Raw genomic sequence first — 13,137 nt, forward strand, 5'->3', positions numbered from 1 at the left:
GGGTGAGTGAGGTCAGGTGAAATGAAATGAAAATCATGAAAACTTAACAGACCACAGGGAGGTTCCTTTGAAAGGCAGAAGTTCTTCCCTGTGAGGGTGGTGAGGCCCTGGCACAGGTTGCCCAGAGAAGCTGTGGCTGCCCCGTCCCTGGCAGTGTTCAAGGCCAGGTTGGACGGGGCTTTGAGCAACCTGGTCTAGTGGAAGGTGTCCCTGCCCATGGCAGGGGGTTGGAACTGGATGAGCTTTAAGGTTCCTTCTAACCCAGACCATTCTGTGATGATTCTATGATTTTTCTAAGAAATTCTGGATTCTTTGTCTTGCTTTGTAAGATCAATGGATGAGAACTGAAGTATTGATGAGGTTACATAAATTGCATTTTCTATTTCATCTTATGCAGCCTTAGCAATTTATCAACTCTAAGGGAAAATAAACTGTTTTCCTGGATGAGAAGAAAATAAGTTATATTTTAAAGCTTACTTGCAGATGTATCAAAGAAAACACCAGCTTGTTGTAATTCTACAAACTCCTGACATAATAGCACTCAGTGTGTGAAATGGTGTGGCAAATCCTCTCAAACACTTCTTTTTTCAGGATAAAGAACTCCTAAAAGAAAGGGCTTTGCTCAGGGTGATTTGCCATCTTGGAAGACTTCAAGTCTTGGTTACAGTAGTTAAAATGCTAGAACTTTATGTGAGACTCACTGGATGGCGGTGGAAAATCTGAGTAAACACAAAGACTAGACTAAATGATAACTGCTCCCTTTCAGTCTTAACACTTTATGAATCTATGCTTATGAATGAAAAGACCTGTGCAAGTGTGTCAGAACTGATGTAAAGACTTTGGGTTTATTTGATGATTTGGAACTAGTCCTTTGTGTGTGCATATTTACAGAGAAATTGCAGAGAGAGTCTGATCCTCCAAGGCTACTAATGAACCTTGAATTTCTGTTGACCTCTAGGTCCATAGATGTGGAACACCTCAGACCTTTCCTTTACAGTATTAAAATATCCACGTTTATGTCTGCTTTTGAAAGTGGTTCTACAGCTAAACATTTTGAAGCCTGAAGTTTGTCTTTGAGTCAGGTCACTATTTTCAGTTCCCTAATTTTTTTCCGTGCTGCTACAGGAGCTCTCAAGAAATGAGCGTGTCTGCGCTAAGTATTTAAATGGCAGAAATGTCAAAAAAACATAACATGCAATACAAAATGACCCTGCTGTGTTGATGTGAATGTTACAGTGAACCTTTGTCTGCTGACTCCATTGTAATTCAGCACAATGTTTGCTTTTGTACAGATGAGGCCACAGTTGTCTAGTATTTTCAGTCATGCACCCTTTTCAGCTTCATTTCATAAGTCACTGTCTCAGTTTTGCTCTACTTATGAGTTCAATAGCTGCTGTGTTCTCAGTTTGAAGAATCCTTCCCCCAAACATTTTGCAGAGCACTTCCAGACCAGTGCTTTCCTTAGTTTCTTTTCACAGAGCCTTTGTTAGTCTATGGACACTCACCCCAAAGGCCACAGGCTGAAACCTCTTGGTTAAACAGTTGTGAAGTTTCAGATGATCCTTTGACACAGACTGATGTGATGGTGCACAAAGTAAATCTTCAGCGTTCTTTCTTTTCCCTTTGCAGGAGAAATTTGAAGGCTTGTTCCGTGCCTATGATGACTGTGTGACATTCCAGCTGTTCAAAAGCTTCAGGCGTGTGCGGATAAACTTTAGTAGTCCCAAATCAGCTGCTCGTGCCAGAATAGAGCTGCATGAAACACAGTTCAGAGGGAAGAAGTTAAAGTTGTATTTTGCACAGGTAATGAAATCTGGTGTCTACTTCTGTGTTAGTGCTTTTATAGAAATATTGAGCAGTAACACTGTATAAAAGTAATAAAGGTTTCTCCCATGCCCAATCTCTCTGCTAAAAGATTTTTCAAATGTCCTTATGTTGCTTGAGCTGTACCTGACCAGTGGGTCTGCAGTAAATGTAAAGGACTACTCAGGACCCAAGTTGCTTATTCAACACACAGAGGTTACATGACTTAGAACTGATTTACAACACTGGCTAATTTTTGTGCGTAACTCTCTACGCCATAAAAGAGTGGTAATGTGAAGTACCGTAAGTTCATAAAAAAAGTAGGACTGAATTACTTATTTGACTGTATCCCTGAGCCATAGTCAGGCTTCCTCCTCCCATTACCCCCCTCCTTTTTTTTATTTTTATTCGACCTTGACACGCTTGTGAGGTGGGCCGATGCCAACCTTATGAAGTTTAACCAAGCCAAGTGCAAGGTCCTACACCTGGGTCGGGGCAACCCCAGGCACTGCTACAGGCTGGGCAGAGAAGAGATTCAGAGCAGCCCTGCAGAAAAGGACTTGGGGGTGTTGGTTGACGAGAAGCTTAACATGAGCCGGCAGTGTGCACTTGCAGCCCAGAAAGCCAACCGTATCCTGGGCTGCATCAAAAGAAGCGTGACCAGCAGGTCGAAGGAGGTGATCCTGCCCCCTACTCTGCTCTTGTGAGACCCCACTTGGAGTACTGCGTACAGTTCTGGTGTCCTCAACATAAAAAGGACATGGAGCTGTTGGAGCGAGTCCAGAGGAGGGCCACGAGGATGATAAGAGGGCTGGAGCACCTCCCATATGAAGACAGGCTGAGAAAGTTGGGGCTGTTCAGCCTGGAGAAGAGAAGGCTGTGTGGTGACCTCATAGCAGCCTTCCAGTATCTGAAGGGGGTCTACAAGGATGCTGGGGAGGGACTCTTCCTTAGGGACTGTAGTGGTAGGACAAGGGGTAATGGGTTCAAACTTAAACAGAGGAAGTTTAGATTAGATATAAGGAAGAAGTTCTTTACAGTGAGGGTGGTGAAGCACTGGAATGGGTTGCCCAGGGAGGTTGTGGATGCTCCATCCCTGGCGGTGTTCAAGGCCAGGTTGGACAGAGCCTTGAGCCACATGGTTTAGGGCAAGGTGTCCCTGCCCATGGCAGGGGGGTTGGAACTAGATGATCTTAAGGTCCTTTCCAACCCTTACTATTCTATGATTCTATGATTCTATGATTCTATTCGTCCTGAATACATGTATGAATTTTCTAAAAGGAATTTATTCAGTTCAAGTAAAAGGAAAAAACACACCCCCAGCCTGGGGACATAGGTGATTAAACCCATCTGTTGGAAGGGTCAGTTTGAGGATTTGATTCTCCCTGGCCAAGGGATAGAGAATCCAGATCTCCCACAGCCTGGGTGAGTACTAGGCCTCATCCAGGATACAGAAAGGTGAGTGAGGCTGAGAACCCAACCACCACCTCTTCTGAATGTATTTTAATAAATTGCTGTCGCCACTGTGGCTTATGGGGTACTCACTAGTGCTTATAAGCAATGTAAGTGCACTTTGAGCTGCTAGATTGGTCCGTCAGAGCTCTGGGGTTAAGAGCAGGCTCATCGGAAGGTATTGGTCAAGCCTAAGAGGCAGTTAAATTTTGAGCTTCTACAGCCTAGTCAGAATAAGAGCTGATTTAAGCCTAGGCAGAAGCAGGACTTCAAGAGGATGGAAGGCTACATTTGTGAAAGAAACAAAACAAAACAATATGTTTAACAGGTTAGATGAGTTCAGAAGATTTTACAGTTGGCTTTAGGTGCTGAAAATCTGCCTCAATCCCATTTTAGATGCCTTAATCTCTAGATCTGGCTCTGATTTTTTTTCTGAAAGGTTTCAAAACCTGCTATTATGCAGATCTGAGAATCATTTCACTCCAACTGCACAATCAAGAGGTTAATTTAAAACTAAGGTAACACAAGAAAAAGAAAAATGTGCATAATAATGTTTAGTCTCCACATCTAAGCTGGTTTCCCACAAAGCCATTTAGGTATCTGTACTATGCTCTCCAGTATATGCAGTCTTAAAAGAGCTTGTTAGTTGTGTCCAGGGAATGAAGATGTGGAAGCAGCACAGTGTTTGGAGCAGTGTGTCTTTATATGGGCCTGGGCCAGACTGAATAAACACTTCAAGAACTAGAACTTCTGGGGAACATGGAGTTGAGAGAACCAAACTGGCTCTTTGCAAAACCCATTCTGTTATGGCAGGCTGCTGTCTCAGGCTTGCTGTCATGCAAATGCAGGTTATTGCTTTTGGGCTCAAGGTGGTTGTCAACTTGCTCAGGTATGTGGAACCTTCTTTAATATAGCAGAAAAGAGCAGTATTTAAACTAGATAATCTAAGATGGAATTGAAATGAGAACAACTAGTTGCAAATGACTAAGAAACATGATAGATTCCTTTATCACTTCAGCTAAAGAATTCAAATCTTCAGAAGCCTTTCTGAAGTTACTTATAAGGCCTTGGTGCAGGAGTTACTGGTTTCTTGTCTAATGTCTGTTTTTATTTAGAAATTTAGACCAGTAGATGACACCGATATCTTTTCAGCCTCAAAAATCTCTGAACTAGCAACTGTGGATACCAAAGCTTTGCATTTATCCTCACAGAACATATACAATAGGTACAAACATTGTAGCTTTGTTCATATAACAGCCCCCCACAGTGCATTTACTGTAGAGGAACCATCTGTAGCATTGAAATGAAACTCATCTCCAGACCTTCTCTGCTGAGACTGACGCTGAAACCCTGCCTGGGTGGCATTTGGTATTAGAAGTGTATGATTTGAGTAATCATTCCACTTACCCATCCTGTGTGGATGAAAAGCTGGACATGAGCTGGCAATGTGTACTCGCAGCCTGGAAAGCCAACTGTACCCTGGGCTGCATCACGAGAAGCGTGACCAGCAGGTTGAGGGAGGGGATTCTCCCCTCTACTCCGCTCTTGTGAGACCCCCTCTGTAGTACTGCATCCAGCTCGGGGGTCCCCAACACAAGGGGGATGTGGAGCTGCTTGAGCGAGTCCAGAGGAGGCCACAAAGATGCTCCGATGGCTGGAGCACCTCTGCTATGGACACAGGCTGAGAGAGGTGGGCTTGTTCAGCCTGGAGAAGAGAAGGCTCCAGGGACACCTTAGAGCAGCTTCCAGTGCCTAAAGGGGGCCTGCGAGAAACCTGGAGAGGGGCTTTTTACAAGGGCATATGGGGATAGGACAAGGGGTAAATGGCTTTAAGCTGACGGAGGGAAGACAGAGACTAGATGTGAGGAATAAATTGTTTACAATGAGGGTGGTGAAATACTGGCACAGGTTACGCAGAGAGGTGGTAGATTCCCATCGCTGGAAATAGTCAAGGTCAGGTTGGACAGGGCTCTGAGCAACCTGGTCTAGTGGAAGATGTGCCTGCAGGGGGGTTGGACAAGATGACCTTTAAAGGTCCCTTCCAACCCAAACTATTATGATTCTATTCTATACTAAACAATGTATTTGTTATTCTTTAAAGATTCAGACCTCTGAAACAGATGGAGACAAGCTTCATTTGGCACCACCACAGCCTGCAAAACAGTTTCTCATCTCGCCTCCAGCCTCCCCACCTGTAGGGTGGCAACCAATAGATGATGCAACACCTGTCATCAACTACGACCTCCTTTATGCAGTTTCTAAGCTAGGACCAGGTAAGCATGTGATTCTTGTGTGAAAATGTGTCAGAAAAAGCAGACGAGAAATGGCAGCGTAGATAATAACTGTAAGGAAGTTGGCATAAAGCCTGTAAGTGGCATTAAAGCTTTGAATTTAAGTTGATGCATGTCAACTGGTTCTTTGCTTAAGAATGAATTTTACCATATATATGTACAGAATTCTATCTGCAGCTCATGAGTGCTCTCTGGTCGAATAACAGATCAAAGCCTGCTTGCACAATTTATTGTGCTTGGGTTTGTGCTTAGATGAGACAACTGATGGTTTAGATGGGGACTGGACAAATGTTTGTCCATGAACTTGAGGAGGTTTTGCTTTAAATCACATCTGCTCAGTACTGAGTTCAGGGTGCAGAATACCTCGTGTAATGGTTAGGGATCACTGCATCTCTGCTGGAGTGGATAATCTCTCACCATAACAAGCGTGCCAGGAGAGAACTGCCATTCCCCAGTCCTGGCAGGGTTGCTCTCCTAGGAGTGCCCATTTTCTGTTGTAAACTGTGTGCAGGAGGAATGGTTGGTAAGTTATAACCTCTGTGAACATAAGATAGATGTCAGTGGGTAATGCGGATAGGCTTTCTTCTGTCTTCCTATCTTCAGCTAATGCCAAGAAAAGAAGCTAGCTAGAATTTCCAAAACAATGCTTTCCCTTAGAAAATGCTCATCTGACAAAACCAAAACTTTTCATAGGAGAGGATTACTTTTGATTTAATTAAGTCATCTTTACAAACAGTTTTCCTTCAAAGCTGTTAAAGCACCCTCTTTTAAAATTTTCATAATGGAAAAGGTTCCAGTTTCAGGTTTAAGCAGTATCATTTAGAAATTGGTCTAATTTACATTCATAAACCACAGGGAAAAATAGCTTATTAAATTACTTTCATACTGAAATAAAACACTTCAGATGCAATCTAATAACAATTGGGGGGTGGCTGAGCTAATGAAAACTTATCCGTTTAGTTTTTAAATTCTAGTGGGATGAGGGAATTGTTTTCTCCCCAGTTGAACCAAAGATGCTTCTTGCTTGTTCTGAGAGTAGCTTCCAACTGCAAACATCTTATCACTGGGGCCTTTGTGTAGCTGTACCAGAGTAACCCAGAGCTGAAGTGCAGGATTATCTCACACCTTTTTCACATGGGATCTCTCACAGGAGGAAAATACATATCAGGAGAACATCAGAGATTCCTGTGGTTTATTCTGTGAGCAGGAAAGCTCATAGAAAAAGGCTGTCAGGCGTAACACTTTATACTATATTGCATATTATGATTTCCAGAATCGATACTTTGCTTCTAAACTGCTGAATAAAAGAAAAACAAAAACCTCCTTTTTGTATTTTGGGTTTTTTTTTCCTTTGATGCATCAGTGTTATAAATGGAAACACGTAAACAAATTCCCAAGCTGGCTGGGTAATAAATCAATTCCTGTTCTGGAGCAGTGGAATGTGAAATATCACTCATTGTCCCACACTCCGGGACAGCTTTGCGTGAAGGTCATATTCACCCGTAGTTAAGGAGCCTGCAGGGAGCAATATGAAAAGTCATGGTGTGCTCTCGTCTTTCTATTTTTAGCACTTGTTAGAGGGATCAATTTTAGTTAACTGCAGTGGCGGGTTTAAAATAGTGTTGCAGTTCTCAGTTGTGCATTTACTATGTTTAGCGTTTCATTGAAAAACAAATCCCACCAAAACTCACTTCTCGGTATGAAATCAGTAAAACACAGTGCTGTACATCAACTATTGGCCTCAGCTACGTTATATCTTTCTTTTTTCGTTCAAGAAACACAACTAAAACATGTAACTATGGCTTAGCAGCTATCAAAAAATGCTCATTGGCATAGTTGTTTACAGACTCTGAGTGTTGGAGCCTGACTTCTATGTCTTTAATGTGTGACAATATCTGAGGACCAGGAAAACACATTTAAGCATGTAAATAGTGAACAGTTTATTTGTATCTCCTCAATACAAGATGAGTTCTACTGACCTACTTTGCTGGTAATGTGAGATACACCACTTGGATACAGACCCATGCTACTTTCCCATTCCATGAGTACGGGTCATCTCCTCTCACAGTACGCTGCCGTATTCACCATAGCCACAGAATTAGAGACTACAACTGTCCCTGGGCACAAAGGCTGGGACATTGGCGCTGGAGTAAAGTGAATAAGCCGGTAGCTATATGCTGTCTTTTTCCTTGTGGCTACAGCAGTGGCTGTTTGGCATCTCAGAGGTCTAACGGAAAAGATTTCTTTCTGCTGTGCACAAAGGGAAGCTGGCTTGTGGTTCTTCAACATTAAACTGAGATCAGTGAGGGTGCATTTACTTCTTAGGGAGGATCATGGCATATTTAATAAAGTTTCTGGTTGATTGATGTATATTCTCACTCTCTGCAGATGCAGAAGTTGAGCTTTAAATGAGGCATGAACAGAATGCTGTAGACCAGTCAGAGCCAGGAACTGTGCCTGTGCCTGGTTCTGACCGCCAACCAGCCTATGATTTTTCCAATATATTGCAAGTAAAGAAGCATGATGTTAATCTCTCTGATGAAAAACACTTCCACTGTCAAGAGAACTTCCAGTAGTTTGAAATACCATCAAAGATACAAAGGCATTGCACTAACTGGGGTGGTAGTTTGGCTGTTTGCCTATCAGGCCCAGGTTCTGTCTCTGCCTGGACTGGCTTCGACCTAAGTCTTTCCTATAGGAATGCTTGCAACCTACCAAGCTGTTGTCTAGTCTAGGCCCTCATGTCTTTTCCGTAACATTTTATAAGGTCTTAGTTTCATCCTGCTGAGGAATACAGGAAATAATTTGAGAAATGTTTGTAAGGGGGATATAGGGGAATCTCCAGGTCCAGGCTATGTATAAACAGCAGAGGTGCTCCTAGCAAAGGAAAGGCAGCTATGTTTGCTCTGCCATTCATTTGTACAGCAGTTTATGAACCATCCTCATGGCACTAGAATAAGCCCCTCCTTTTCTGGAAAGCACTTCTCCCTATCCACTTCCCAACCTGCACATTTCTTCCCTCCTCCCCCCACTGCTTCTTTCAAACCTGTCACCCCAATTTCTTCTGCACTGTACAGTAATACACACTATATAGTAACACACGCTATGGGTCAGGGTCCTGAGCACTCACCTGCTCCACGTGCTCCCCGGTGCGATTTTGCCCTCTGTCAGTTAGCACTCACCTCCACAATTTCAGACACTGTTTGAAAACCAGTGCAGGCTGAGCACCACTTCCAGTAGCCCATATAGACAAGTTTGTACCAGCTTCAGTTCTCTCCATGTTTCCCAGTCTGCCACCAGTATTCCAGTAGGCTTTGCACCTCCTAAATGCCCTCAGGCTACACTCCAGGTCGTGTAAAACACATTTTTCACACTATGAAAGCACCATTCCAAAGCATTACACATGACGGCTCTTGGGTCCACAGTGATACCTCTGGGTACACAGAGGAGACCCTGCAGCAGCCTGCATCGCTTGGCTGCTGGGTCTGCGAATGATCAGTGGTCGGAGGATGGGTTGGGTCAGGGCTTCATTGTTGTCTTTGGGCAATTAAGGTGCAGCTGTTCCTGCCATGCTCTTGCTGGGCTCCTTGAGAAGGATGCGTATCTCTTGCCTCTGCTCCACCCTGGGTTTCGTTCACCCTTGCACAGGGAAGGGGAAAACAGGGAAGAGCAGGACTCTGCCCAGAAAATGCCACACAGGGATTTCAAACTCTGTCTCGCACGGCAAGTTTTCTGTGCCGAGCTGTTGTCAAACTCTCCTGTTCTCACTGATTCTCACTGTTCTCATTGAAATGCTAAATACTTCTCATGACTTCCAGAGAAGATGAAAAGGGGGTGGAGGGGCAGGCAGATGGGTGATAGATAAAATTTTCCATCTCTGTCCTTCTTCTCCCCTCTGTTCTGTGGCTGCTTCTGCCCTTCCCTCCCCTTGCCAGGGGCAGGGTGCAGGAGAGCTGCTGGGTGTAGGAAGCTTTCCCTCTGCCTTCTTTAGCTGGCCAGGAGAGGAGGGTGCTCTTCCAGAAAGCAACTCCTCTATTTTGTGTATGGCAGATCCATGGAGCAGAGGTATTACATGGGATGGGTTCTCTTTGGTATATACATGCACTCGTACAAAGAACCACCCGTTATTTGCACCATATTATTTGTAAAGCACTTGGGTGAAGGGACTGTAAGTGGAAGGTCTTTTTAGAATGGTAATGACACAGTGAAGATGGAGTGGACAGCTCTGAACCCATTAACCTTTGATCATGGGTCAGAATCAGGGATGAGGTAGCTGCACAGTATCATTACCATTGCTTCATTATTAATTAAATATATGAACATTCTTTTTGCTGGACAAAAGTGCCTTATTAGATGAGAGATGCACTATCAATGAAAGGTCACAGTACTGATCCACAAAGGGATAGAAAATTGCATACCATTATTTTTAATTCTGAAATATCCTACGTTGCTTTTGTGCTGTTCTTGTGGTCATCTTTGTCATGCCACTTGAGGCTGTAGGTTTGCTTGTGGTTAGTGTGACCACAAAAGGTAGTGCCAAGTGACACAAAAGCAGCTGGGCCCATTGCTGAATGGCGAAACTACAAATTCCTGGGATTTTTTCTTATCCGATAAAGAAAGGAACATCACTGCTATTTTCAGGGGTTTGTTAGGAACCTTTTCTGACAAACCTCTGTGGTGGAGGTGCCGCAGCTAAGTTCTTCCCTGCATTGTAACCCAAAGGCAGAGTTTAGATGTTTGAGCATAAATTGGGTGATATTTTTCTGAGTAAATTTATGTGAGTTTCCATTGTCATCTCAGCTTACGTGAATATGTAAACAACTTTTTATTAAGGGATAGAAATAGGCCAAAGACTGCTGGAGGAGAAAGACACCTCTCCCTAAGAATCCTTTGGTTTAGCCTGTAGGAGGTCACCAGGTGAGTGAGAAGCAGGAATGGTAAGGCCTGAAAACACAAGGGAGGCCACATCAGAGACAGCTGAATGATAGAACTGGACAAATGCTTGAGTCATATTAACTACAGAAGTCAGTGAGTCTTAACTATGCTAACTCGACCTTCTACTCTTAGCTTGGGACAACCTAGGGCTTGTAACTATATCTCAATAGGAGAGATTCAACCACTACTCCACTTAACTGCTGTGGAATTAGTTCTTTTTTTATGCTGAAGGTGTTAAGAGGAAAGAAAAAAACAGAGAGAAAAGCAGAAGGGAAGGGGTAGTCTGGCTGTACCTATGGGATTTTTATTTTGTACTTATTACCCTATTATTTTTCCCCAAACAATGGTTACCTTTAGGAACAAGATACAGCTGTATCTTATTCAGAAGTCCCTTAGTTACTGCTCCTAGCTCAGCCATAAAAACGTGTTCTGCAGTTTGAGCCACGGTTCTGCAGGCATGAATAATTGTGAGTACAGAATTGAGTCTGCAGCTCATTTATGCTCAGAAGTAACTGTGTGCCTTAAAACCCTAATTTATGAGAGCATCGCATTTTGATTTGCAAAGTGACATTAATTGCTATTGCAGTTACTTGTGCCAGAGGCATCTGAATATTTTTCCTTGTGTCTGTACTTATTTCCACTGCTCTTTTTCAGCAGAAAGAGCCCTTCTGGGAAGGATTTGAACAGTAAAAGAATGTGGCATTTGAACTGGGATTATTACCTTTTAAGAGGGCAGTGAATCTGATTTACTTCTTGGTGCTGGTGTATGAGCAAAGGGCCCGGTGCTGCGTGCGCGCAGCACTGCAGAGCTGCTTGTAGCTGACAGTGACCAATGTAGCCTTCAGTGCTGGTTGGCAGCATTGACGTCAGCCCAGAGCTGAGAAATTAGCTGAAGCCCGCAGGGAAAATAGGCAAAGAAAAACCGTATAATTTCTCAATGCAGCACAACCAAGCTATTCCTCTTTTTATATTTCAGCCTATCAGCAAGACCTGTAATGCTTTGCTCAATTTGGATTCAGAGGAAAGGTTTCCAAAAATAGAGCAGTTAAATGTCAACATTAATGGTATCACAGCAGTAAAATATTTCTCACAGCAAGATGCCTGACTTCCAGCTATTATTCACTAGTTTGCCTCTTATTTTTTAGGCAAAAATGCAGCATCTCCTCTAATCATAAGCCACCCGGTCTTATCTGGACCAAGAATTTGTCAGTACAAACAGCATGTGAGCACAGTCCCAGAACTGCGTGTGCTAATGAGGGGACAAACCTGCAACCTCTTCTTCACAGGAATTACTCTGCCACAAAGTTGTTAATAAATAAAACCCCAAATTAACAACACCAGCAAACTACAAGTGCTTTGGGGTAGGGACAGCCATTTCACTCTCAACATACAACACCTAGCGCTACCAGGCTCTGATGGTGATGCAGGCATTTAGGAGCTGCTGCACCACAAATTCAGGCAAGCTTAGTACACTGGGACCTCACCTTCCTCATTTCAGAGTATTTTGCAGGCAATATGCAGTGGTTCTGGAGCAGTCTTATGGAAAAAAATCCAAGCTATGAGGTGTGTGTGGTCACTGTAAGCCTGTTTTAATGTAACTTATGGGTCTTGGAGATAAGATGATGACAAATAGGGGACAGGGTGGTTTCTAGTTTTTAGTGGTTTCTAGTTTCTCTAGTGGTTTCTAGTTTTTAGTGCTGCGAATGGGTGTTTGTCACTTCTGAAAGACCAAGTCATGCTGTCAGTAATGTCACCGTTGGGACATTTTCCTTACAGTCTTAAATTAATTCCTTACAATCTAGTAACTGATACCTACTTAGATCGTGTATACAATCCAAAACACATTGCAGTGCCAACAGGCTGAATGCAGGACTGAAAGTCCTGTGTCTGATCCTGAATTTCCTTTGCTTGTGGACTCCTGCAGGTAACCACCTAAGCCACCCTCATCTTCCTCACAGGTGTACTGGGTGTAGACTTAAATAAGAAATGTATGTAGTTCGCAAATCTGATGTACTATTTAATTGTTTCGCCTGCTAGTATGCATTTATAGCCTGTGCTCTGTAATCTCATTTGCAGAGACAAAATTTGTTACAGCCCCAGCTAAAGAACTTTGGACCTCAAAATCTGTCTGAAGCAGATATGTGTATTTTTGTATTTCTGGAGCAATTGGACCAAGTGCTAATGTCTGTCTGGAGGTGACAAGTTGCACAATCTAGGGGGCTTTAAATGGAACTGGAGCCAACAATAGAAAAGAATAGGCCCAACCCAATATGTGTGACACGACTTCAAGACCAAACGTGTGAGGGGTTGGATTCCAGTCCCTGTTCTTAAGCATGAACTTCCATGTTCTCTGTCCTCTATGTCCTTTATTTCCCCCCTGCCCAGTGCCATTGGCCACTGACATTGGTGCAAAATACAATTATAGACATCAGGGTATTTTATTATGCCTTGTAGACCAATCATGCCCCCCCAGGGCATCAATCAGTTGTAACAGCTGATGCAGTCTAGCCATGCTTCCCCTCACCTATATTTAGGAGCAGCACAAGCTCATCTGCCGCATCCAGGTGCAGGAGTATTCTGCAGTCCGAGAGTGTCATGGTCTGTGCTGCTACTCAGGCTGTTGTCTTTTGATCTAACTATTTTTCTCTGCTTCCAG

The 13,137-nt window shown here is 43.4% G+C and overlaps 1 protein-coding gene across 3 annotated transcripts in view; it reads left to right on the plus strand.

Annotated features, from left to right (window-relative positions):
* RCAN2 (regulator of calcineurin 2) overlaps nt 1-13,137 on the plus strand; it is an 82,177-nt gene that overhangs the window by 62,555 nt on the left and 6,485 nt on the right. For all 3 annotated transcript variants that reach the window (XR_003991883.1, XM_030489859.1, XM_030489860.1), the window contains 2 exons: nt 1,630-1,803; nt 5,357-5,528. Coding sequence is in view for 2 of the 3 variants with exons in the window: in XM_030489859.1 (XP_030345719.1) it covers nt 1,630-1,803; nt 5,357-5,528 (346 nt within the window). In the remaining variant the exon portion in view is untranslated. The remainder of the gene's footprint in view (nt 1-1,629; nt 1,804-5,356; nt 5,529-13,137) is intronic.

This window comes from Strigops habroptila, chromosome 6, assembly GCF_004027225.2.
Source record: "Strigops habroptila isolate Jane chromosome 6, bStrHab1.2.pri, whole genome shotgun sequence".
Classification (NCBI taxonomy): domain Eukaryota; kingdom Metazoa; phylum Chordata; class Aves; order Psittaciformes; family Psittacidae; genus Strigops; species Strigops habroptila.